The following is a 27061-nucleotide window of genomic DNA, read 5'->3' on the forward strand; positions in this document are numbered from 1 at the left end:
AATATTGGATTGTCTGAGGGGTGTTCGTAGGTCACTTCAGGTTAGATGTGAGAGGTGGAGGCTTGGGCATTGGCTTGGCCAGCTTGCATCATAGCATAGGGGCTGCCAGGAACCCGGAAATACTGATGATAATTCTAAAACCGCTTCAGGATATTGTTTAATGTAGACCCTCACACTAAACCTAAAATATGTCAGTAACGCTTGTATAGTTACAGAAGCAAAAGGAGGGAAGGAAGGGGAGCTGCAGTTTCCAAACATCACTGAAAGTATCTGCTTACCCCCCTTACTCCACATGAATTTTCAAAGAGTAATTTGACATCTTTGCTTGATTGGAATCTACAAAGCAATTTCCAGAGTACCGGCCAGACTCTTAGGAAAGTGCTATCGGCTTTGCCAGAGTAAATTATTGAGATTGTTAACTCTTACATGGACATGGATTGTTAATGATGAAAAGGAATAAACTAAAGTTGCGGTACAGAATTTACTGTGCAAACTTTTCAAACTCTTTACACCATTAATTAGTTCCGAAAAAAAAAAAAAAAAAAGCCTTTCTAATGTAGCTGGGTGGTGCTGGGATCTTGGTGGCCACGTTGTGTCTATTTTTAAATATTTATATGGCTGTATTTGCAGATTGAAACAATTCATAAAGAGTTGAGGCTGCTTTTTTTTTTTTTTTTTAAGCGCTAAAACTCACATTCGCGGCTATTTTAGTAATTAGCCCCGGCTCTTCCGCTACCCGAACCCCTCAAAACTACATCTCCCAGCATGCTCTAAAGCTGGTCTGACCTCATCTCAAATGGCCCCGTAGGGCAACAAGGATGGTTAGTTTTGACCGTGCTTATTTGTGCCATAAAATATTGATCCTAACTGGCAGCTATTTGGGCTTTTATATTTGCCGACCTCCCGTTTTTGAGCCGTGGTCACTAAATGAAGAGGTTCTGGCCTGGGAAGGCACATGCATTCCTTCAATTGGATGGGGAGCTGGGACAGTGTCTCTGGCGATAGCGAGAATAGGAGGGAATGTTGACCAGGGAGCACCGCTGCGGCCGTTCAGAGGAGCAGGAACCGGAGCCCGGGTTGAGTCCGAAAAAAGCCGGATCCAGACGGTGGCTCCGGAACGGCTGCAATTGGAAGATGGAGGAGCCGGAGGAACCGGCGGACAGTGGGCAGTCGCTGCCTCCAGTTTACATCTACAGTCCCGAGTATGTCAGCATGTGCGACTCCCTGGCCAAAGTCCCCAAACGGGTAAGAGAGCTGGGGGAAAAAGACCGTGGGCTTCTGGGGTGGGGGTGGGGGCCGTTGGACCGGAGGGCATTAGGACGGGGCAGAGGATTGGGCTGGGGAAAATCAGCAGAAATTTGGGCAGCTGCACCAGGTGATGGAAGAAGTGTTCCCTTATAGTTTCTGAGAGCGCAGCATTTATCTGGGGGGCGTCCAATGCACCGGAGGGGGTAGGGGTGCGGGGGAGGGGATGGCACTGAGGCGTTGGTGTCTCTACTACAAGGGATCCCTGAAGTGGGGAAGACGCTGCAGGAGAGAAATGTTCCATCACCTCCGTAAGGCCCGGTAGCTTTCGCCTTAGCAATTTGTCTAAAGTGCATTGTAACTGTTAAGTAAAAAGAGGGGAGTTAAAAGTTACTTTCTTTGTTCAGGATGATGAAGTTGATGGTATTTCTCTGAATTAAACATTTAAGAGACATTTTTTTCTGCCTTTTTTTTTCTTGCTTTTCTTTTCTTTTTTTGTTGATGTTTTTAGGCCAGTATGGTACATTCTTTGATTGAAGCATATGCACTGCATAAGCAAATGAGGTAAGTTGTCTTTCATGAACAGAGCCCTGAACCTAGGTGTTCTAGCCTTAATATCCTACTTCACAGTGGAGCAAATTAGAAAGAGAATGGTCCTTTTTTTTTTTAAGTTTTTTTTTTTTTTTTTTGTTATTCAATGTTTGTAATGTCTGTAATCTAGTGAAAGTTCTTGAAGAATTAAGAAAACCTGAGAAAAGTACCTGAAGCAGTTAAGATCCATTAGAAATAAGACTCTATTGCTGGAAGGGAAGGTATTCTAGGGATAGGTGCTTTGTGGAGCTTTTGAGGAGAGTTACATTAGGGTACTAAAACCCACCTGATAGGGGAAAAAAATTGGTGTTTGGCTGGGAGGTGTTCTGGGATTTGTGTGTATTTGTTTGCAAGCCAGATGTGAGGGTGTGTGTTCAACTTCAGACTTTTAGACACCCCATCACCACCACCAGACCTTTACGAGTAAGCCTGGAGACAAGTCAAAACCAAAGCAAAACTCCTGCAACTAGGCCAGAACTCAGCACTGAGTTAAGTGCTTCTTTAAGAAAAAAAAAAATGAACTTGCTGTTAATCTTTGCAGAGTAAATCTTATAACCCTGTCTTGTAGGATTGTTTATGACATTGTCTGGCCAAATAGGTGAGTGTCTGCACGGGCTTTTGTGGTATGATTCATTTATCTCCCAGAAGGTAGTGTAATAGGATTTCAAATTTTATCCTTATTATCAAAATCATTTATTGAGTACCTTATTTTTTAACCCATATGTTTGTTGGACATAAGAACTACATGCCTTCCATTTATTTAACCTTTCTCTTTTTTTAAGATTTTATTTATTTGTCAGAGAGCGAGCACAAGCAGGGGGAGTGGCAGGCAGAGGGAGAAGCAGGCTCCCCTCTGAGCAAGGAGCCCGATGTGGGCTTCGATCCCAGGACCCCGGGACCATGACTGGAGCCGAAGGCAGACGCTTAATTGACTGAGCCACCGAGGCATCCCTCAGTTATTTAACTTTTCAAAAGTTACTTTAAGACAAACAAGAAATCAGTGCAAAGCAAAACTGTCCCATTCGCTTGCTATTAAGCAGAGAGGCTTTCCTTGTTTGTTAAACAAGAGGAAGGGTGCTAGAAAAGGGACCCATTAGGGCTGGGAAACATGGTCCAAGAAACTGTAACATTTTTATTTTAATGTGCAGATTTGTCACCTCTGAGGGTGTAGCCATATTTTCTTGAAGGAGAAGTAGGAATCCTTGGCTCTTGACCATATACATGATTTTTTTTGAGGCTGAGCTACAGGATTTTTCTGGCTTGCTTGGTGATATGGTAGCCTGTATAGTCATATTAATTCATGAAAAACTCATGGCTGAGTTCCCATTCAGCAAACATAAAAAGCCACTACTGCCTCCCTGTAGCCTAGGTCATTGCTCTTCCAACTTGAATGTACATATGAATCACCTTGTTAAATTCCGATTCTGGAGATCTGAGGTGGGGCCGAAGTTCTGCAAGTCTAATGAGCTCCTAGGTGCCGCTGCTGCTGGTCCATAGACTACCCTTTGAGTGGCAGTGGCAGAGTCGGGGAGAGGAAATGGGGAGTAGGCAGCTGGAGGTTAGACGTGGTAAGTCCTGGCGTTAACATCACCCTGTATTCTCTCAGTCGCTTCTTTTTTTTTTTTTAAAGATTTATTTATTTATTTGAGAGAGAGAGAGTGGTGGGAGGGGCAGAGGGAGAGAATCTCAAACAGACTCCACACTGAGCACAGAGCCCGACACAGGGCTCCATCTCTCGACCCTGAGATCATGACCTGAGCCGAAACCAAGAGTTGGACGCTCAACCGCCACCCAGGTGCCCCTCTCTCAGTCACTTCTATTTGTCACTTGTTGTGAGGAGTTGATTAGGAGCTTCTGAGTGAAGCCCAGTTCCAACCAGTTTGCCCCTTCTCTTTTTCCTCTCAGAGGTAGGTGTGAGGGACCAAATAGAGAAACTTTTATGTTTTGAGTTGCCATTTTTTTATCCTTTAGTATTAATAATAATGATAGTTACCCACAAAGCATTTTCATATGTTATCATTTAATCTTCATATATGTCCCATTAGATCTCCCTACTTTACAGATGAGAAAACAACTATACAGAACAGTCAACTTACCTGAGGTTATAGAGCTGTTAAGTAGAGTTAAAAAGAGGTGCCCAGTTCTCTGACTCCAAATTCAAAATTCATGAAAATACAGTTGCCTACTGAAGTTAAAATATAGAGTTAAGTCTTGATTTCGGCTCAGGTCATAATGTCAGGGTCTGGGCATGGAGCCTGCTTAAGATTCTCTCTCTCCCTCTGCCCCTCCCCCCCTAAAAAAAATAAGTAAAAAAACAATAAAGTAAAAATATAGCTGAAAGGATTCTATGTACCAATTAGGAACTGATGCAATTGAAAATATCTCTGCCTACTAGTTTGTCATGCAAGTTGTAACTCACAGAGTGAAGTTTGTCCAGTATCTGATTATTTAACTTAAATATATATTTAACTTAAATATAAACTTTTTTTTTTTTTACGTACCTATAAACTCAAGGGCTTCGAAGATCGGTCCTCTCACCCCTTATTAATGGAATCATTATATCGATGTGAGGAAGTGAAGACTAGATCGCACAGTAGAGGAACAGAACGTGTTCATTATTTGAGCCCACTGGAACTGGAAGCTGGGAGTTGTATTTTCTGCTCAGACTGCTTTCCCCTGCTTCCAGTTTCTGGCATACTCTGGGTCTGACTCACTCACCTCTCTTTGTTCTCTGTTATTATTAGGATAGTTAAGCCCAAAGTAGCCTCCATGGAGGAGATGGCCACCTTCCACACTGATGCCTATCTGCAGCATCTCCAGAAGGTCAGCCAAGAAGGAGATGACGATCATCCAGACTCCGTAGAATATGGGCTAGGTAAAGTCATTATCGGGCAGTGATGGGAGGTAGACAGCCTCCATCTGTAAATTGTAACCACTCATTTCATAACTTGCATGATGGTCTTTAGTATTTGTTAATTAAGAACTAATGTGTTAACCACAATCTTAATCTCTTAGTTTAGATACACATATCTCGCTTGCTGAGCAAGCTGTATGAGTTGAGCAAAACTGAATGATGGATCAGATGGGGGAAAATCTTTTAGTTGTCGAGGCCCTAATAGTAGTGCCCAGATTGGGCCTGGCTCTATGTATGCTGATTTAACCATCTCGTGACCTTATATTTTAACTTGAGTACATATTTATGTTCCGGCTAAGTTTTCAACCCTGCTTCATGTTGAACAGCTGTATTTTTTAAAAAACTGTAGGTGGCCGATAGGATAGTCTAGAGAAACAGCATGGTTTGGTAGAACTCTGGTCTGGGAGATGGGTGAGTCAAGGGACGTGGGTCCCAGGCCTGGCTCTGTGTGACCATAGATAAGACATATCACCTCTCAGGACTCGGTTTCTCCATCTGTAGGATGTGACTAGCTAATCTGGAAGGTTTAGCCTCTCTAGTTCCAACACTTCAAAAAATTCTTCCCCCAACATTGGAGATGTTTATCTCTCATTTGGAAGCTGATGTTAGCACAGTCGCTTTTTGGTAAGATATGTTGTTGTCGCACCTCAAACTATTCCTCCCAGTAGGGTTCTAGACCCAGTTCCAATGTGTGGAGGTGGGGCTTTCCTCCCACACCACCCAGCAATGCTCAGGACACCAGCTGGGTGTCCTACAATTCAACTCAATTCTGACACTATCTACCTGGCCATAGATCAGGTCCCACAGGTTAAGGGCTCAGTCCCACAAGACTGCTCTGCGCGTCACATGCCAGTCACAAGCCCAGCTTGCTACCTGTGCTTCTGACTGACTGGCTATAAATCAGAAGGTTCCCACAAACACCCTCTTTTGGGTTGAATTTGCTAGAGCAGGGCACAGAACTCAGGAAACCCATTTACTCACTAGATTACCGGTTCATTATAAAAGGATATAACCCAGAACTGCCAGATGGAAGAGATGCATAGGGCAAGGGATGACCAAAGGGTGTGGTGTGGGGCTTCCACGCACTTTTCAGGCATGCCCCTCTCCCCACATCTCCACACGTTCACCAAACCAGAAGCTCTCCCAGCCCGCCTTTTGGGTTTTTATGGGAGGCTTCATAACATAGGCATGCCTGATTAAATCATTGGCCAATGGGTGATTGAGCTCAATCTCCAGCCCCTCCCCCTCACAGGAGGAGGTCAGGGGGTAGGACTGGTAGTTCCAATCTTCCAATCACCTGGTTTGCTCCACTGCTCACCGCCCGCCCCCACCCCCACCCTGAGGTGTGATCCGCAAGTCACCTCATTAACACAACAAAGACACCTTTACTGCTTTCCTCACTTGGGAAATCCCAACAGCTTTAGGAGCGCTGTGTCAGACACGGGGATGAAGATCACGGGACGAATTTCTTATTATGGGAACCACCGTATCACACCTGCTCTTTCTGCAGTTCATCTTGTAACAAGCTCTTCTGATGTTTTTGCCCGAAGGTTATGACTGCCCTGCCACGGAAGGGATATTTGACTACGCAGCAGCTGTAGGAGGGGCCACAATCACAGCTGCGCAGTGCCTGATTGACGGAACGTGCAAAGTAGCAATTAACTGGTCTGGAGGGTGGCATCATGCAAAGAAGTAAGAAAATGACCTTTCTGCTTTCTGCCTCTTTCCTTGAGTCAGTTTCTCAGTTATGCAAACGCTGATGCTTATTGTATGGGCATTCCTTGAGAGATTTGTGTATGAATATAGCCCTTTTCCCAGGCACTCTGAAGAGATACAAGTGAAATAGAAGAAGGTGACACACAGTATAATGGAAAGCACTCTATCGAAAGTCAGGATACCTGGGCCCCATGCCTAGTTTTCCTGCAAACTTGGCTAAGTGACTTGGAAAGATTAACCTCTCAAGGCCCCAGTTTCTTCATCAGGAAAATGGGCAGGGCGAAGGATATAACTAGGCAGTCTCTACATCCCTTTTCCAGCTTTTTGGAAATGCCCCTGTCTTCAAGGGACTTATGCTCTAGAGACACTCACAGAACTAGAATAATTAGGGAGCAACATCAGTTTGGGTACCAACTGAATATACGTATGAGCTGAGGAGATTGTAGTGCTATGCAGAAATTAATCATGGAAGTCTTGGAAGAGGTGCGATTTAGAGCTAGTTCTTGAAAGAAGTGCCAAACAGGTTTCCAAATAGGTGGGAAATTGATGAGAATAGATTTAAAACAAAAGGCTGACGAATCAAGGAAGCTTTTGCCACCATCTCTAAGGCAAGTGGCAAGCAACTGAGAGAATTAACTGTCACTCTAAGGAGAAAGGGCTTGTGAAACAGCTGTTCTCAGGTGCTACTTGGAGCTAGAGAAGTCCTTTTGGAGTTTCATGTTGACATTTCAAACAGCTCTACCCTGTGTGTGACAAGGACCGCTGGGACGGCATTTGTCATCTTGCTTGATATGCTTGCTTGCTATGTGGGTAGTAAGTACTTAATACATACTGGAGGAGAAGAATTTTTAAAACTTTGAATTGCTCTATGTGCTGTGTGAGTGAAATGAAGCAGTGGTGGTAGTAACTGGTGATGCATCTTTCACACGCCAGTTGTTCATACTGTTGGCCATGACCTTGATCCTCCTTGGTGCTCTTGAGTCCAGAGAAAATGTGGCGTTTTTTTTTTTTTTCAGACTAAAACCTTGAGCACAGTTTCAGCATATGCAGGTTAAGATGATAACATGGAATTCTTTTCATCAAATCGACAGATTTCATGACCAAGGAAGTCCTTGAGAAAGTTTACTACTAGAATCTACTACTGAGGTGATGGAGCAGAGAGAACCAGTGTTTAATAATATGTTTTACATGGCCTTAGAAACAAAGAGAAACCACCTACCTTTTGTTAGCTCTTGCTCTATTAAAAAATTTCAAAATAAAGACAGTGATCCCTAGGACAAAAAAGAAAAGAAAAATGACCCTCTCTCCTTTAAACTACAGATGAAGGTGGGGGGGGGGAACCAAGCCTCTCTGAACCAAGGACCTCTTTTCCCTCTTGTGCTTAGCAAGTTGAGAAGAAAAGTAGTGTGGTTTCATGGAAAATGCCTGATCCTGTTAATCAGATCTGCTTTCTGCATGTGGCACTGGAGGATCTTATATATTTAAATTCACTGCTTAAGGCCTGCTAGGGCGTGGGTCAGTTTCCAGTGGAATACCCGGATACTTGCCACTTCTTCTCACTGTTTTGCTTTGAAATGAAGCATGCTCTATCTAGAGCAAATCATGGCTGCTTCTGGGCTGCATGTAGGTAGGTATTATCTTAACTGTTTCAGACAGCTTTCAGCTGATCCTACCTGGAAACAGACACTGTGGTGGATATAAATTGCATAGAGTCTCTAGGGATCTCCCCAATTCAGGTCCAAATTCTAGGGGGTTCTTGGCACCTCTAGAACATCTCTGCAGGTGGACTCCAGGCATTTAGCCCACAAACTGACATCTAGCCAGCATTATCTTTCATAAGCGCAGTATTTGTTTAAACGTTTCCATCCCCAAATATGTGTATAGATTCATACATGCCATTTAGTCATTCAGCATGCACTGATTAAGCACCTACTCTATGTCAAGCATATGTTTATCATCACTAATAAGCAGAGAGATAAAAATTGAAGCATGGTATCTTTCTCCCCTACCAATGTTGAAAAAAAATCTTCAAAATATCCTCATGCTGGCATGATTACGTGAAATTGGTACACTCTTTTTGAAAACTTCGGAGCTAAGTGTTGAAAGAGTGGGGAAAACATTCATACCTGTATGACTCGGTAATATTGTTCTTAGCAGTCTATTCTAAGGAAATGAACCAATCCGGCCTTCACAGAATCCATATCTTAGAGGTAAGACAGCAAATAATTGCATTTGGAAACTAAAGAACAGTAATTTTCAAAGAAAATTCTTCAAAAGAAGAATGATGAGTGATTAATGCTATTAGATATTAAACATACAAAACTAGAATAATGAAAACACTGGTACCCCTGGTATAAGAGGAGACAGATGATATTATACTACACTCCACAAAGAGACTGTTATGTATAAGAATTCAGTCTATTATAAAAGATGCTTTGCAAGTGGATGGGAGTGGAAAGGATTCGTCAGTAAATGGTGTTGTGACACCTGGCAGCATTTATACCCTCATCTCTTGTAATAAACGAAAAAAAAGTGGCAGCTAGATTGAAGAGTTCAGTGTAAAAAAGCAAATTTAAAAAAACTAGAATGAATGGATATTTATCAAGCTTCTCAAGGAGAATAGTTTCCCTAAGCTTAGGAAGTAATAGAGAAAGAAAAAAAAAAAACTCCCAAAGGAAACGCTCAACGAATTTAGGTGCATAAAATTTTAAAACCAAAATCACTTTTAAAAGTTTTGTGGCCCTTTAAAACACAACATCTAAATACAGACTAAAAAGGCATATTTGACATAAATATGACAAAGTGTGGTAGGTTTGTGTTTTCTAAGGCACTCATATGGTATGATGTGTAAGAAGAAGTATGGGCAAAGAACGTGAAGAGACAATTTGCAAAGGTGTTTAAGTACCACTGGAAAACATGGGGCAATGTTCATTGCTACTAATCAAAGAAATGCAAATTTTAACAAGTAGGTAGCCCCTTTTTAAGCCAGAATTGGAAAACATGGTACTCAGTTGGCTAGTAATAGCGTGGTTTTTTTCAACCCCTTAAGAAAGTAACTTGGTAGCTAAGGTATATTAATGCCCTTTGTCTACTTTAGGGATAGGATTAATGCCCTTTAATCCTACTACTGAGAATGCTTCCTGAGAAGACCACGCAAAATATGGAAAAAACTATTTGCATGGAGGTGCTTATCAGTGTTCTTTATGAAACAAAAAAATTAGAAATAACATGAATATGTAGTAATAAGGAAATGGTCAATCTGCTCCATAGAATATTATGTATTATTTTAAATGATGATTATGAAGACTATAGGGCATTTCAGAAAAAAAGACTTGTGTTAATAAAAAGGCAGGTTTGGGCGCCTGGGTGGCTCAGTCGTTAAGCGTCTGCCTTCGGCTCAGGTCATGGTCCCAGGGTCCTGGGATCGAGCCCCGCATCAGGCTCCCTGCTCAGCGGGAAGCCTGCTTCTCCCTCTCCCACTCCCCCTGCTTGTGTTCCTGCTCTCGCTGTGTCTCTCTCTGTCAAAAAAATAAATAAAAAATCTTTAAAAAAATAAAAAAAAATAAATAAATAAATAAAAAGGCAGGTTTTAAAACTGTATGTACACCACAATTACAACTTTATAGAATGCACACATATAAAAAAAAGCAGTGGGAATGATAATAGTGGCTATTTCAGGGTGGCAGCATTATTGATGATTTTTTTAAAAGTGTAATGCAAAATTTCTGTAATGAGATTTTATTACTTTTGCAGCTAAAATATTACCAAAATGAAAAGAGGCAAAAAAAAAAAAAAGTTGCAGCAAATACTACAAAGGGTTAAAATCTTTATTCTAGGGGTGCCTGGGTGGCTCAGTCAATTAAGCTTCCAACTCTTGATTTCGGCTCAGGTCGTGATCTCAGGGTTGTGGGATCCAGCCCCGCATCAGGCTCTGTGCTGAGCGTGGAGCCTGCTTGGGATTCTCCTTCTCCCACTCCCTCTGCCCCCCCCTTTCCCCCTCTCCCTCTCTCCCTCTCTCCTTCTCTCCCTATCCCTACCTCTCTCCCTCTCCCCTCAAAAAAAATAATAAAATAAAATCTTTATTTTAATTGATTTTTTAAAACACTGAAATTTAGATAAGTGGGCAAAAGACATGAACAGTTCACAAAAGAGGAAACAAATAGTAAATAAATATGAGTAAATATTTAGCATCACTAAAATTACAGGAAGGGAGATTGAAACATAATATACACCTGCATGTATGTTTTCCCCTCCCAAATTTGAGCTGAAAGAAGAAAGATTCTTAACTCATATATCTATTACTCTCGGTAATCTATTCTAAGGAAATAAACCAATCCAAAATATTGGAGAACCGTGTGTATGAAGATGGTAATTTCTCTCTTAATTATAATAGCCCAAAAAAAGGGGGGGAAGGAGGGAGACCTAAATATTCAACAACAGCAGAATGTTCAGGATGTTTAGGTAGTATACTGTAACATATCCACTTTATGGGCTATTATGTAACCATTAACAAGTGGTGGTTAGGATGACTGTATAACAAAAAAAAAATTCATATTGTATAATGTTGGCTTTGTTCTTAAAGCGCAGGTAGCTACAACATTGCACATTCACTCTGATTAGTCATGTTAAAAAATAGATGCTTACGAAAAACTCTTAGAAGGAGGGGCGCCTGGGTGGCTCAGCCGTTAAGCGTCTGCCTTCGGCTCAGGTCATGATCTCAGGGTCCTGGGATCGAAGCCTCGCATCGGGCTCCCTGCTCCACGGGAAGCCTGCTTCTCCCTCTCCCACTCCCCCTGCTTGTGTTCCCTCTCTCACTGTGTCTTTCTCTGTCAGATATGTAAATAAAATCTTTAAAAAACAAAAAAGAAAAACTCTTAGAAGGAAATACAACAAAATGATACCCGTGACTTTGTGAAGCTGACGATACCATGAGGGATAAAGAGGTATGCACGCACACACACATATACATGTATCTTTCTTCTGTTTCCTATATTTTTCCTGTGTTTTCTGTAATGTGTATTAGTTTTATCAGTAGAACTTTTTATAGTAAAAACTGCTTGGAACAAGCTGGGAAGCAGTTACAATACAGACACAGTATGGTCAGTGTATATGCTGCAGTTATGTGCAAGGTAGTGGAGTGTACAGAAGGAGGAGAAGGAGTTTGCCTTCCCATCGGTGGGGATAGAGAATTCCAAGCAGAGGGAATAATAAAAAACATGGCAGTGGAAAGCATGGGACATTTGGAGAATTACAAGTCGTTAAATGTGGCTAGAATGTGAGAGCAAATAGAGCAAGACCAGACTGTAAAGGTTTTGTCAGCCATGCTGAGGAGTTGGACTTCTTTTTTTTTTTTTTTTTTTTTTTTTGGACTTCTTTTCTGGGGCCAGTGGGAATTTATTGAAGAATTTTAGAGAAGGTGGCAATGTGCTGATTGGATCAGAGGGAACTGAGACTAGATAGGGAGGAGAAGGCCATCACTGCAGTTATTCATTTAACAAACTTTTATTAAGCTCCTGCTGTATGTGAGGCAATGAGGAAACAAAGGATTATAACAGGAAGTTCTTATTATTTGAGGGCAGTTGGTACCAGGCAGAAGACCACCAAGTGAATCCATTTAAAAGGGGGACTAAAATTTTCGAGTAAATAATAGAGAGGGCAGGACTTGATTAGCATACTAACTTGAATAACTATTAAAATATGTCTATTTGGTCTCTTTTAATAAAATTGAATGCTACATAATTCTTCAAACAAAGAATGTATCAAGGATTGATTGTTTTGTTTGGGCCTAATTCTTCTAACAAAATTGCATGATATTTCAAGATGGTATATTTTACTTCCTGTGAGATTTTTGCAGCATGATCATTAAGAGGGTTGATTTTGCCAAAATGTTCAAGGGCCTTTTCAGTTTTTTCTGAGGGCTTCTCCTTAATCATTTTGGCATTCAAATCACTCTCTTTCGAACCACTTCCAAAATCATTATCCTTATCCTTATTTATATTTCTCCTCTTCAATTGTAAGCTGGTCTACAGATCCTTGCCAGTTTTGTGTGTTGACTTCAGGGTATCTTGCATCCTTTTATAAGATTTGTAATTTCACTTTGTGATAGATTTTCAGTGAATTGCTCACTGATGTATCTGACAATCCATAAAAGACAAAGTGATTGAACAGATGGGGAAGGATAGGTGCTAGGACTTAGAGGAGTAGGTTGTTTGAATGGGGACTGATAGAAGTGGTCGATTCATTAGCAAGTGCTTTCATGCTATTGACAGCTTTTGTATCCCTAGGAAACCTCAAAACCTTGATGCTTCAGGGACTAAGCCAGTAATAAGAACTTCCTGTATGAGCAAAGGTCTAGTGCAGTGTTTTTCAAACTGAGAGTTGCAGCTCATTAAAGAACTCATATCAAGTCAGTGGGCTGCAACCAGCATCTGTTGAAATCAAGGTGGATTTCACAAAACTTGTTCTAGTGTATGTGTATGAATTTGTGTGTACTAGGCCACAGGGGAAAATGTCAGGTCACTGTAGAGTGGAATGACTATGAACTTTGAAGTAAGACTCCAGTGCAAATCCAGGCTGCACCATGTACTGACCATGTAGACAACTTGGGGGTTATTCCAGAAACAGCATGTGCAGGGGCGGAGAGGCATGAAACCTGAGGGAACTTCCAAGTCCGTAATTAAAGCTGGAACTCCTGTAGGTAAGTGACTGGAAGTAAGGTAGGGGAGGTATAAAGGGTCCTTGTATGCCAAACTAGAGAGTTTGAACTTGATCCTTCAGGTCAGTGGTTCTTGACCTGTCTCGGTCACGGATCCTCTGAAAATCTGAAGAAAGCTATGTATAATGTCCCTAGAAAAGTGTACATATGCGAATTTTTCCTTGTAACTTCAGAAAGTATCAGACTCTCTTGAAGCCCATGTATGAATGGATGGATCCCTGGTTAAGAACCCTGGCTTTGGACAGTGAGAAATCACTGAAGGAAGTTTTAGCCAGGAGGAGGTAACATGATTAGATTTGCATTTTAGGGATATGATTCTAGCAATATGGTTCTATTCAAGCAGATAAACTGGTGGGGAGTCAGAGAAGGATGTCGATAGAGAAATCAATTAGGACTTGACTGTAATAATATACCCAAAAGGAGGTGAAAGCAGTGATGATGAGCATAGAAGAGAGAATAAATTCAAGAGCCATTTAGTAGCTAGAATAGATAGGAGTGGTAACTAATGATAAGGAAGGAGTAATCTAGATTTCTTGTGTAGATGACTCAGTAAATTTGGTTACCATTAACCAAGAAGAGTAAGGGATGAGAACTGATGTGCTTATGGAACATCCAATTCAAGAAGTCTGCTAGAGGGCTTTTGAGCCTGTAATGTGCATATGAAATACTTGGGCGTCTTGATAAATATGTAAATCTGGTTCAGGAGGTCTGTGGTGAAACCTAAGAACCTGCATTTCTGACAAGCTCCCAGATGATACTAAATGCTGCCAATCTGTGAACCATACTTGGACAGCAAGAAGCTGGAGCTCAGAACTGTCTCCACTGAAGATACAGATCTGGGAGTCAACAGCATGATAGATGGTAATTAAAACTAAGAAAATAGATAAAATCACCTGAGAAGCATCTATAGGATGATACAGAAAACAAAACAAATACTGAGCCTTGTGGAAGGCCAATGTTTACAGGACAGGTAGAAGAAAGGCCTACAAAGGAATCTTGAGAAGAAATGGTCAAAAAACAGGAAGAGAATCAGTAAAAACTTATCACGGAAACCAAAGGTGAACCTTAAGAAGACCAGTTTGGATAGCAACGTCTGCCACCAGAGCAAACACTGATTCTTGGAGGGGGTGGGGAGGGCGACAAAAAGCCTAGATGTTACAGGGTTTATGGCCCCCCAAAGGGTGACAGTACATAAGCAGATGTTCAGTATATCTGTGATATGAAAATTGTGTAGAGTGGCCCGTTAGGAAAAGGTATCTGAAAAGGCTCCTTGGATTAGGAAATGATAATGAGCAAATGGTTGAGAAACAGCGCTGTAGAGGAGTGAAGTAAGATATGTCAATAAGGAGGTTATGGTGAAAAAAAAAATAAGGAGGTTATGGTGAAGAAGACTTCAAAGGATGCAGAGGAGTGAGTGTGCCAGGGAGAGAAGAAAGTGAACAGCATTTCAGAAGGCCACCACTGCCTTTGCAAAAGCAGAGCAGTGTAAATAAAACAGCTTGGTGGATTTCGGGAATGACACACAGCCCACTATTGCTGGAGGGTTACAGTACAAAGTGGACAACGGCAGAAGATGAGGTAGAGAAGTAGGAAATGGGTCATGAAAGGCTTTGCATATATCTGAAGCACCAATTTGACAGATGCAGATATCTAGTTCTTTCTCAGAGATCTTGATCAGGTAGGTTCGGAGGAGTGTGTCAGAACCTGAACTTTCAAACTCCAGGAGTGATTCTGCTGTGCACACTTTGAGAAACTCTGTGGTAGGAAACGGAGGGCCACTACAAAATCATGTGAGGAAGTAACATGGTTAGATGTGTGTTTTAGAAAACTTAAGTCTGACTATAGTCCTAGAGGATGGATTGATGGAGGTGTAGACTGGAGGTAGGGAGAGTGAATAGGGTACCAGCAGCCCCAATGACAAGTGATGAGGACCTGAACTAAGGCAGAGCAGTGAGATTGGGGGATGGAGAATGGTGAAGGCTGACTTGAGACAGCTTCAAGAGATAAAATCCAGTATCAGTGATTAGTAGATATGGGTGGAGAGGAAAGATGAAGATCACTCAGGTTTCTGGCTTGTTTTGAGCAGAGTCCCAAAGAAGATAGGACTTGATAACAATAGCCAACATGTGTTGAGCTATGTGCTAGATGCTACCTTACACGCATTGTTCTCATAGATTCTCATATTTCTTGTATATTCTGGAATGAAGAAGTGGATATTGTTATTTGCTGTCTTTTACACATGGGAGTACAGAGAGGTTAAACAACTTTGCTCAGGCTTGGTAAGTGATGACGTTGCAGTTCAAACCCAGGCAGTCTGACTCATCAACCTGTGTGCTTAACCCTTGTATACCTCAGTAAATCAAGAGTAGGAGTTGGTGTGCAGCAGAGGTAATACCCAGGGAAAACAGATACTCAGACTTGGAGATGGAGGTGGAAGCTAGAAATAGAAAACAGATGTGTTGCCAGTATATAAAGGGGTGGTGCAAACCATGACAATGGACAGAATAACTGAGGGAAAAGGCAGAGAGAGAAAGAGAGTAGATCCTAGAGCCCCAGGAAACACCAACTTGTAATGGGCCAGTACAAGAAGAGGTCCCAGTGCATTCAGCCGAAAAGCAATAGTCAGGGCTAGCCAGATAATCAAAATAGAAAGGGACCGCGGAATCCCCAGGAAGCAGAAGAGTTTCAGGAAGAAAAGAGCTCTCAGTAGTGTCACACACTAGGGAGGGGTCAGTCCAGAGAGGTACTAAAGTGTGTCAGTCATATTTGGCAAGTAACATAGTCAATAATGATTTTGCTAAGATAACTTCCCAGAGAGTGAGGGGAATGCAAACTGTTGAGGCGTGAGTAGGAACTAAGGAAATGGGCAGGAAAGGAACATAAATGGTCCAAAAGTTTGAATGGGAAAGAAAGGAAAGAGGAGGGCAATGGCCAAGGGAAAGTAAGGCTTGAGGGGTGGCCCGTTGGATTTGTTCTCAAAGATTTAAGAGCATTTATGGGCTGAAAGGGAAATCTTGGAAATATGAGAAGGATAAGAATGGAGCAAAGTCTCAGAGGAGGCAGGAGAAGATGGGGTGAGTGGCTTTGGGAGGAGGAGAACCACTGCTTTTACAGTCACAGCAAAGGAAATGAAGGAGGGTGTAACGTGAGTGTGTGAGTTGCCTAGTGAACTGAGGGAGCACCTGCCCCATGACCCCTACTTTCTCTAAAAAAAAGAAAAAAATACTCTTGCCCTCTTCTAGCACTTGCTCACAGGCTGTTTCGAATCCTTCGATTCTGCTTTTTGTAGTCAGTCTCTTAGGAAGTCACCTTGTCCCATCCAGATTCCCTTCAATGGGACTTACCCTCTCCATGTAAATATGTGCTAGGAGATATTAAAACCCAACACAGAACAGTGACTCCTAACCTCCAGAATTTGCCAAGAGATATCGGATTTGTCTGCTTTGACTGGCTAGTCCTCATTCTTGCCTCTCCTGGTGTCTCTTACCCTATTTGGCTCTGCATCTCAGCTCCCAGTATTTTCCTTTACCTACTTCTGATAATCCACTTAAGACCTACATCCCTAGCTCCACCATGCACTTCTTCCTCCCACAATTCTATCATTTGCCCTCTCATCCCATGACATTTCTGCCTACCACCTGGCAACACAGGATCTATGCCATGTGGGCCCCCTCTGTCCTGCTTCCCTGCTCGAAGAGGGAGAGAGATGTCCTCGAATGTTGTTGGTCTCTGGTACTTCCACCTGGGGGCAGTAAATGGCAGAGCCATGAAACTGTCTTGTGTCTTGGCAAGCTCTATAAGAAGAATGTAGAACTAGACCTCTAGCCATTAGTCATCATCCACCTGGAGGTTAGCTCAAAGCTACTCGAGCTATATTCTCAAGAGCTCCAGTTCCTTATGCAGATATAAAGTGAGTGACAGTGAATTGCATTACAGTTCCAGTTCCCCCAAAGGGCTGTATGAACAGTATAACTTGTTAACCAAGCAGCCAGCCCCCCTCCTGTATCTGCTCTACCCACCCTCCAGCCTTGACAAACAGGTAACTACATGAAAACAGAGGCCTGGATTCTCTTTATACCCGTTCAGTGCTGGAACCTGCAGAACGGACACATCACCAGACCAAACAGACAAGCCTTTACCACGGTCGCCCAGATCATTCTTTCAATACATGTCCAGCCTGTAAGGCATCAGCCCTCCCATCAGAAAACTGCCCAGCCAAGCAGCAAAGTAGGAACCAGCCAAGACATGCTTTGTCCCTATGGCATCCCCACCCTTAGCCTCTAGGGGATGGGATGTGTTCCTGTACTTCCTACAGAACTGGGGAAGACCGTATATCACAGTGGTTCAGTGTGGCCCAGGGAATCCCAGCTCCATCAGTTATTAGCTATAAAACCTCTGTGCCTCAGTGTCCTCATTTGTAAGGTGGAGATAATAATAGCATCTACCTTATAGGGTTATCAGGGTTAAATCTAATAATTGCATTACAGAGCTTAGCCAAGAGCCTGGCACATAGTGTTTGATACAAGTCACTTATATCTAGGCTGGGTTATACTCAGGGGGGACCTAGGTAGCCTCTAAGAACTAAGTCCCTGGTCCAGAAAAGTTCCCACTACCTATCTAGCTGAAGTCAGCCCTGCCTGGTACTGCTTATCACCCACTGCACTTAGCTTCCTCTTGGCCCATAAGCTGCTCCTGGCTGAGAGTGGACTCTTCACTATTGCCTTTAAGACCCATGACCTTTGCTTTGTTAGAGTTTTACTGCCAGTCTTCCCTATACGCCTACCCTCCCAAACATCACATAGAATCCCCCGCTCAACTAACCCTTTATACTGCTAGGGCTAACCCAGACCCATAAGGCAAATGAAGGTGCTCTCTACCAAGAGACCGAGAGATTGCCCCTCATTGGCAAATTGTGCAGTAGTGCTGATACCCCAGGACTGTTCCTTAGTACCAGAAGAGCAGATGTTCTCAGTCTAAAATCAAGGCCTTCTATAAAATAAAAACTTTGAACAGCAACTTGCAGCAGGTTTCATCAGATCCTCCATTCCTTCTGCAGTGGCCTTGAGACTCTTTCTGAAAATAAAACACAGGGAATACTTCTTGTCAAGATTATTCCATCCTCAGTGTAATCACTATTCAAAATCCTTTCCACTAACCTAGGACCTCCTAATTTAATTCCATAAGGTTCTGGCATCCACAGAGCTTTCTGTACCTTAGGGGCACCAACAACCTCATCTAGATCACGAAAGGTAGCGTGTGGAAAATTCCTGTGTTGTGCTCCTGCCTTCTTCCAGCAAATGAGATCACACTACCTGGGCAATGGTTTGATAACTGCATTTAATGTGACATCACAGAATCTCTGAGCTACATGGTAATGGAATGGTTACAGTAGCGCTGTCTCTAGGCCAAGCCCCAGAGTGTCAAAGTGTGAAAATGGTGTTTCTGGAGAGGGTTTACATAGTGCTGGGTAAGATGTAAGCCTTTCTAGAATGAAGTCCCCTAGGATGACTGAAGGCATCAGCAATCCCTTGATACCACCAGCAATTCATCTACTACCTCTGCATCTTTATTATCCCAGTATCCTTTCTCCTTAAGAGAAAGGAATTTGGTCCCCAGACACAAAAATGACCTTCCAGTGGCTGAAGGCCTTCTACCCCCAGCCTTGGCCTGTACCGTTGTCTAATGCCTTCAGCATCCAGGTACGAGGGTGTGGATGGGAGGGTGATGGATTGGAGTTGTCCTGTTGCAGGAGGACCTGGATACTTAATCTCTGCCCCTGCACCCACATCTCCAGGAAGTTGGCCCTAACCAAGGCCAGTTACCCCAAGTGGGGATGAGAGCTCTTAGTGATCAAGGCCACTTTCAAGATAAGGAGACACGTCCTTTAAGAAGGACAAGCAGTTTGTGATCATGAGCTCAAAGCATTATATCCCCGAGTAGCCGGCTAGGGCAGACTTGTAAACTCAGCCCATACCAGGTGAAATAGACCCCTCCCAGAGTACCCATCCCATTTCAGAATTCAGAATATCAACAGGGTTCCAGGCTGAGAATGTCACAGCTATTTACCCTAGCCACAGCATAGTGAGTGGGCAGATGCATGTGTGGAACATAAAGATCCAGGCCCATTCTGGGGCAGCCCAGAGGTTTATGTTGTCCCAAAGTACCTCATTCTGTTAGGATCAGGGTTTGCCTGTGCTCATGGGTACCACTCCAAAAGGCCAACACAGCCCGTTCAAAACTTTGCATATTATAATCTCATGAATTTAGTCTCATACTGTGATCTGCAGACCACCTGCATCTTAATCCTAAAATGAAGATTCCTGAATCAGGCCCTCCAGGGGCAGAGCCCAAGAATATTCATTTTTTTACCAGTGTCTCCCAAGGTGATTCTGATGCAAAGCACAGTTTGAGAACTCCTGGTCTAAAGGTTTTTCTAGTTGCCCCACTCTGACCTAACCACTAGTATACCTCTATAAGTACTACAGTTGAGGCAAAAACAGACCAAGGTAACCTTCAGGCTCTTGGGACATTGTACCAGGGAACTTGTGCGCAGATCTTTCATCCTCCCATATCTGTAACACCTTCTTACTAGCTGCAGGTCCCTCTCTCCCTGTTACCTCAGTTCACACCAGCCATTGCTGCCCATGCATCTAAAATGTCTTCCACTTCCATAGGCTCCATGGCCATCTGCTCCCCAACCACAGCCCCCAGTTCATAACACTAGTTTTGGAGAATGCCATGTAAAATCCTCCTCCACATTTGCCTCCCCACCATTACCACTACCAGCAGACACATGGATTAACCAGGTCTGGCAGGGGTGGGGGCCAGCACTCCTGCTATACCTCCAACACATAATACAATTGGCCCCTGGGCCCAACCTCCTCCTCAGAATTCACTTCTAACTCACTACACCCCTCTATCCAGACCTCTTCCCTTCATGGCATTACTTGTTTCCAGCCTACTGTTCCCCTAGAACCACTGACATCTCTGAACCTGGTCAATACCTAGTATAGCCACCCAAGTATGGACTACCCAAGGACATGTTCAGTTAGCCTTCACCCTACAACATGGCACAGAGGTTAAGAGCAGGGACTCTGAAGTCACAATGCCTGGATTTGAATCCCAGCACTACCACTTTCTGTGTGACCTTGAACAACTTACTTACGCTCTCTGTCCCTTGATTTCCTCGCCTGTGAAATGGAGATAATAATAGTACCTACCTCGCAAAGCAGTTGTATTACATGAAGTAGTGTGTGTAAAGCACACAGAATAATGTCTGGCACAGAGAAAAAGCGTCTGCTGTTGAGTAGATAGGAATTACACTAACTGGATCATCCAGGGTTGAGACACCAGTTAGATTTCCTTTTGGCATAGCCCTGTCTACCCATGCCAAAAATTGGAAGACTCTTACCTAGAAACCTTTGACATGAAATTTACTCTTGTGCCCATAGACCTTCTACATCCACAGCTTTTAGAACTTTGTGCCCTTCCTACTTCATGATCACCCATCCAGTCTTTTGCTACTGCCTGATGCACTTGTCTACCCAGTACCCTGCAGTTAGCCTCAGCAACCTAAGGCTGAGACCAGTTTCATCCTACAAGAGGTGCTAGCTTTCCAGCAGCATCATGATTGGCCCACTGCCTGATTCACTGGAAGGTTGTTGATCAGGAAATAGTTGGGAGGACCACCCACAGGCACCTTGATCTTAGAATCCTATTAGAGGCATGCTTTCCCAGCTCAACCTCAGCATTTTCTCTTAAATGTAACTTCTGTGTTTGCTTTCAGGTCCAGGTACCAGGACTGCGCATAATACACTCTTATGCCCTGCCCTTTACCTCCACCTACTCCTGATCCTAGATCAGTGGGACCCTTCTACCCAGTCTCATTTATGCCCAGAGCCCAGGGAACAGATCTTATAAGTATGAACAACAGTAGAGACAGAGGATGTAAAAAGGAAGAAAAGCACTTGAGAATGATTTTAGAGGCTTAACTGACAGAGCTTGGTGATCAGTTGGCTGTTGGGGGTAAGGAGAAGGAACAAAACATTGTATTGGTTCCCTGTTTCACTCAGAGTAAAAGCCAGAGTCCCTACTATGGCCTACAGAGCCCTGCACCTTCCTTCCTTTAACCCCTTCTCCCTGTAGAACTACTATTTTCTTTCCTCGCTGTTCTCTGGCCCCTGGACTTCTCGTGTCCCTTGAACCTACCAGGCGTGTTCCCACCTCTAGGCCTTTTGCCTTGCTGTTCCTACTGCCTGAAATACTCTTCCCCCAGCTAATGCCTTTTCACCTCCTTCAAGTCTTTGCTGAATACTCACCGTCTCAGTAAGGCTCCCTGACCATGTTTTGAGATTTGCATTGCCAAAAAAGTTTTCCATTGCCCTTTCCCTGTTTGATTGCTCTCCATACTATTAATCATCAAAAAAAATTATTTAATTCACTTCTTATTTTATGTCTTACTTCTGCTCCCACTAGAATATAAACTTTATAGGAGGTAGGGATTTTTTATCTGTTTTGTTCATTACTAGAGCTCCACTGCCTAGAACTCTACTTGGCACACAGTAAACCCTCAATAAAATTTTGTTGGGTAAATGATCAAGTGTGAAAGCTGGAACGGATGGGCAAGAGAGAGGAGTGGGAAACATCGATTCCATTGATTCCCAACCATTTGGGGGATTGTCCCTCATAGTATTACCAGTTGACTTATTGAATGTCAAAATGTTTGGAAAATAAAAAACAAAGTTATTAAGTTGGAAAGATGAGTTAATTCCTTCTCAAGGTAGGCCCTCAATAAATATTTGTTGAATGAATCAATGATATCTTAACAGCTTTTATGAAATTATCAGAACCAGGAGAGAGCGAGAGAGAAAGAAAGAAAGAGAGAGAGAGAGTTAGAGAGGAAGGCAGGGAGGGAGAGAGGAGACTCCATACTTCAGTCAGAAGTTCAAGTGCTCACAAAGTCGAATAAGCGGTCAATAATATGTCAGAGTTCCAGCATGTGGAACATGATGAAACTGTGGGCCGTTATATAAGCTTTGCATTTTAACAAAGCGACCACTAGAGGGCGGGCAAGGTTAAATCAAGAATGCTTTCCGCCTGATGAAATTCTGTTTAACGTCATCCACGTTTCTATTTATTGATCTGATGTTCATATAAACTGTTTCATCAGTTCCAAGTGTTCTCCTGAGCTAATTTTTTCCATCATCTTAGTATCTGTCTCATAATCGTTCTCCAGTATTTATAATTTGAACGAAAGAATGAATATTTAGAATAAAGAGATTTTTCACCTTGAAATTTGACTAATTAGCTGTGGTCAGTATTTCCATTAAGAAACTATCCTTCAGAGTTCAAAACCTGGCTGGTAAATATAGAATCCATGGTCCTTGGTGCTTAAAGAATCCTTAGGCAAGAGAAGGGCAAGAGTCTGACTTGGCATTTGTGTGCTTTATATGTGTAAACGATAGTGTTAGATAACAGTGCACATTGTAGTGCCTGAGCTAGGAGTCACTGACCGCCCCAGCTGCCTCTGCTCTGATACCAGCCTGGCAGCTGATGAAGGATGCTGGTTACCTGGGCTGGCTGCCTGCCCCCCCCCCACCGCCGCCACCCTCCAGAATTGTTAGCTGGAATTTTGCAAATGGAGATCTCACTGCTTTTGAAACCTGCTGCCCACAGTGTGTTTGGGAGCTGTAGGGTTGTCTGGGATGAAGAAAGTTAAACAGGCTTTGCTAATTGTCTTAATTATCAATTGTTGCCATTGAAATTCTCTGAAGGGGTTTTGGGTGCCTGGATTTGCAGCTTTCTGAGCTGGATAACTATGGAGGTGTGGAAACCTTGTCCTGTTGTCAACTGATAGCTGATGTCTCTGAACGCCCTTGATTCAGGCCCATGAACTGGGCTCTCAGTATTAGGTATTTTTTCATTGGTGTATTCATTTCAAATAGCCTGAGAAATATAACCCATTTTTAATAAACTTTTTTAGGTTAGTCTTAGATTTACAGGAAAAATGAGCAATGGTATAGTGTTTCCATGTACCCCACACCCAATCCCCAACATCTTACATGGATATATTTGTTATAATTAATGAACCAATATTGATACATTATTATTAACCACAATTCATAGTTTACTCATTTTTCTTTAGTTTTTGCCTCATGTCCTTTTTCTGTCCTAGAAGCCCATCCAGTATACCACATTACATTTAGTTGTCATGTCTCTCCTGCTCCTCCAAGCTGTGACACTTCCTCAGATTTTCCTTATTTTGATAACCTTGATGTTTTGAGAGGTACTGGTCATAATATTTGGTATTATGTATCTTTCAGTGTATTTTATGTATTTTAATGTGTTTTTCAGTCTATTAAATGGACTCATTTCAAATAACCTGAGAAATACAATACATCTTTATTCCCAGCACTGAGTTGTGGAATCCGAATGGTTCCCGAAGCTGGTCCTTGCTAGAGGAGGGCAAGCGTCTATAGCATTGGTGACTTTTTCTAATACAGTGTACACTCAGAGTAAACCTTTTTATTTATTGTCCATAGTCACCAAATTCATGCTGGTATCATCTTGTCTCAGGAAACTTAAATGGAAATTGAAGGTGCAAATTTACAGTATGTATCTAGGACTAATTGGTCTTAATTTTTTTTTTTTTTGTAACATTTGAACCATAGTGAGAGACTTCATTTTAAGTTTTACTGTTTAAATATAAGAACCAAGAGTTCTGTGGAGGAGAAGAGGAAGGAATGCTGGGTAGGGCCACATATCGTTCTACAGCTTTACCTTAATTTAATTTTCTACCCCAACCTGTCTTTAATATAAACTGTATTATCACCAGGATAAGACTCAGCTTTCTTTCTCTTTTAGCATATTTTCAAATATTTAATACAACTACCCACACAGATTCTTACACAATGATCCCACTAAATTTAGTTGGAATGCTAGTAAGCGACATTCACTTCCTCGCTGGTCTTTGCTAGAATTCTGTGGATTTTTCTTCTAAGAATCTTTATTTGTCGTGCCTTTTATGAACTGTCTTTGGAATTTAGTAAAATTGGCTCTTTAAATTCTTCTGGAGACTGGGGGCAAATCAAGGTAAGGTGTAAGGTGAGAGGAGCGAAAATCACTAATCTTGCCTGATGTACTTAAATACAACAGTAATAATAAATCATACAAGGTAGATGAGTCAAGTGGTAATTGTGGACTTTATGCCAGACAACCAATAAAACCTCTCTAAGAGGTTTACAGATTCCCCTAGGAAGTATCTTGAAGGTTGTTAAGCTCTTATAAATGTTCTGACCAGGAATCCCTATCGGTGAACTTTCTTTAAGAAAGATATACATCCATTAAGTAGGTACCTGAATTAACTTTAGAGACTTCTGTTTGCCCTTCAGAACTTATTCATATAAACAATATCAACATTTACTAAAAATCTCAGAAATGCATGCCAATTGTAAGAAATGTAGTGTAAATGATTGGAATTCAAGCCATTCGCATGAAATAAAATTGATTATTGGAGGTAATGGTACAAATTATAAAACTTTTAAAATGGTTCAGATAAATAGGGGGCCTTTCCACCTTATTAGATGACAACTTTGGAATAGGCTCAATGTTGAATCCAGGTCATGGAGACTGAATAATGTATCTGTTAGTTCTCAAGTGCGTTTTTGTTTCTGATGAAAGTTGGTTTTCTTGCAGGCGATATCAGTGGCTAGTTAGCTCAAGCAGTTCGAATACAATGTTAATAATGCTAGGACCTTGATTTTTGTCTTTGTACAAAGAGTTAGTTTTTGCTGATTCCATTGCTATTGGCTGCACCATTCACCTTGGCCTGCCATCTTTTCAAAGGCGTATCCTCAGTCACAAGGGAGGCCAAACTGGGAGATGCAGATTGATAAGTGTAAATCTTTCCCACCTTTAAAAAAACAGCCCCAAGCCCCCTTTCTCCCGGTGGGGGGGTCAGTCGCATCATTTCCACTGGTTTGCCTTACCATGTTGTTATGAGTACCCTAAAATGTAGAACTATGTCCGTTGCCTTCTTTGTTTTATATTCTATTAGCTCAGGAAAGTTCTTCGTTCCATTGAGCACCAGACTGTGGGGTATATTTTTGGAAGCAAGTGTAGGTGTACCAGAGCCAAAAAAGGTTGGGAACAACTGTAGACAAACTGATCTCACTGTTCTTAGAGCTGCCAGCTCTAGGCATAGAGCCCTTAAAGTGGACTATAAATGTAGAGTACATGGTTAAAAGAAAATCCATTATGTGGGACTAATTTCTGGTTTCCCACAATCAGATGCATGTATTTTGTGTGTGTGTTTTATGTGGAGAGAAGCAGGTGTGCACAAAGCTGGTCTATTTAGCTATATTAAATTACAACTGGGGTCTTCTTAATGAGAGAAAAATTGTGAATTGGATAATTAGGATAGTTAGTACTTTGACTTTTTTTGTCAGTGCCTTTATTTAAACTCATCGTGCTAATATTCCTGTGAAGGAGATGCTTAAGCTAGGAACTTTTCGCTAAGTCCAAAAACTGAAGCAGAGAACCTAGGTCTCCTGGTTCCTACCCCAGTTTCTATCATTGGAACATGTAAGCCTCTAAGAGGACTTGCTGGACATAACTCTGAAATCAAATTACAGAAGGATTTCTGGTTTTTCATTCTCCCTCTTTGATAGAGGAAACAATGGCATTATAAATAAACACAGAAACTCTTGATCTGTAAAAGTTATTGAGCCAGTTCTCGCAAAAGACAGCAACATGAACTGGCTGCAGGAGTAGTAAACAGGGTGTGAGGAAAGGGAGCCCACAGAAGACATCATGACAAGGTTTGGACATTAGGCATGGAAACATCTGATTATATAGTATGTTAACCAGTCATAAGCTATAATGGCCCAAGCTAAGACCTGTTAGCTCATTTTTCCTTCCCTAGATCCTTATATCCAGCAGAGAGGAAAAGAAAGCTAGTGTATTCTAATAGTGATTTCAGCACTGTCTTAAAGATTAAGTACAGGTATGCTCCAATTTAAGAAAACCAGTAAATTAAAAAAATGCACACTGCCAAATGAATACATACAGGGGTTGAATGGAGAATTCATTTTCTAGAATGAGTCTTCACTATGACAGGATTCACCTACTGAGTTCCTTAAGTCAAATTCTCTAGTGAATTCAAGATTTGATTTGCAGAGAGTGAATTAGCACATGACTTTTTAAGAATGTGTCTGCTGTAAGGTTTATCTTAGTATGACTATTTGGGAAAAATATATATATATATATACAGTACAGTCTATGTACCAACTTAAAGAGGTTTCAGAGAATTTTATTTTCCTGATTTTTTGTAGCACCGTATGACCTGTGTAGATTTCCATGTAGGCCAAAGCATAAAAACAGGATTATGAGTGCTGTCTAGAGAGAGTAAGAGACATTAGAATTCGATGCGTAAGAGATATTAAAAGGAAAGAACACTGAAAATTTTGACCATTTCTAATTTCTGGGAAAGCCATCTTGCTTTCCATCTCTGGTATACCTCTCACCTCTGACCAGTTAGTTGAAATTTTCTCTCCTGCTGATCTCCTATAACCATTGTAGCTCTTAAACATAGAAATTATCCATAAGGGTACAAATAGAATCATTTAATGAAGCAACAACAATAGAAGCACGAATAACATTCTCAGGAGGGTTAAGAGGTTTGATCAGCTAATATTGAAAATAAGGGGGCAAGTGCCTTATTTGAAAGTAAGAATGTAACTGTGTAAGCACAACCCTGGATCATAAAGGCTGCGGGCTCGGATGGGGGTGCTCTTTAATGCCGAAGATACAGCTAGAAAAACTGCCCTTGTCCGAAAGTACTAACAACCATGAAAATGTACAGAAGTTTCAACAGTTGCGGC

General features: G+C 42.0%; 1 protein-coding gene across 5 annotated transcripts in view; it reads left to right on the top strand.

Moving 5' to 3' along the window:
* Positions 1-776: 776 nt before the first annotated feature.
* The window catches only part of HDAC8 (histone deacetylase 8), a 213003-nt gene continuing 186718 nt past the window's right edge, over positions 777-27061 (top strand). For 3 of the 5 annotated variants that reach the window (XM_078065218.1, XM_078065215.1, XM_078065216.1), the window contains exons 1-4: positions 777-1245; positions 1757-1809; positions 4581-4711; positions 6301-6442. In XM_078065218.1, the coding sequence (XP_077921344.1) occupies positions 1021-1245; positions 1757-1809; positions 4581-4711; positions 6301-6442 (551 nt within the window). In that variant the 5' untranslated portion in view covers positions 777-1020. The remainder of the gene's footprint in view (positions 1246-1756; positions 1810-4580; positions 4712-6300; positions 6443-27061) is intronic. The other 2 variants (XM_078065214.1, XM_078065217.1) reach the window with 2 other exon arrangements.

This window comes from Halichoerus grypus, chromosome X, assembly GCF_964656455.1.
Source record: "Halichoerus grypus chromosome X, mHalGry1.hap1.1, whole genome shotgun sequence".
NCBI classification, from domain to species: Eukaryota; Metazoa; Chordata; class Mammalia; order Carnivora; family Phocidae; genus Halichoerus; species Halichoerus grypus.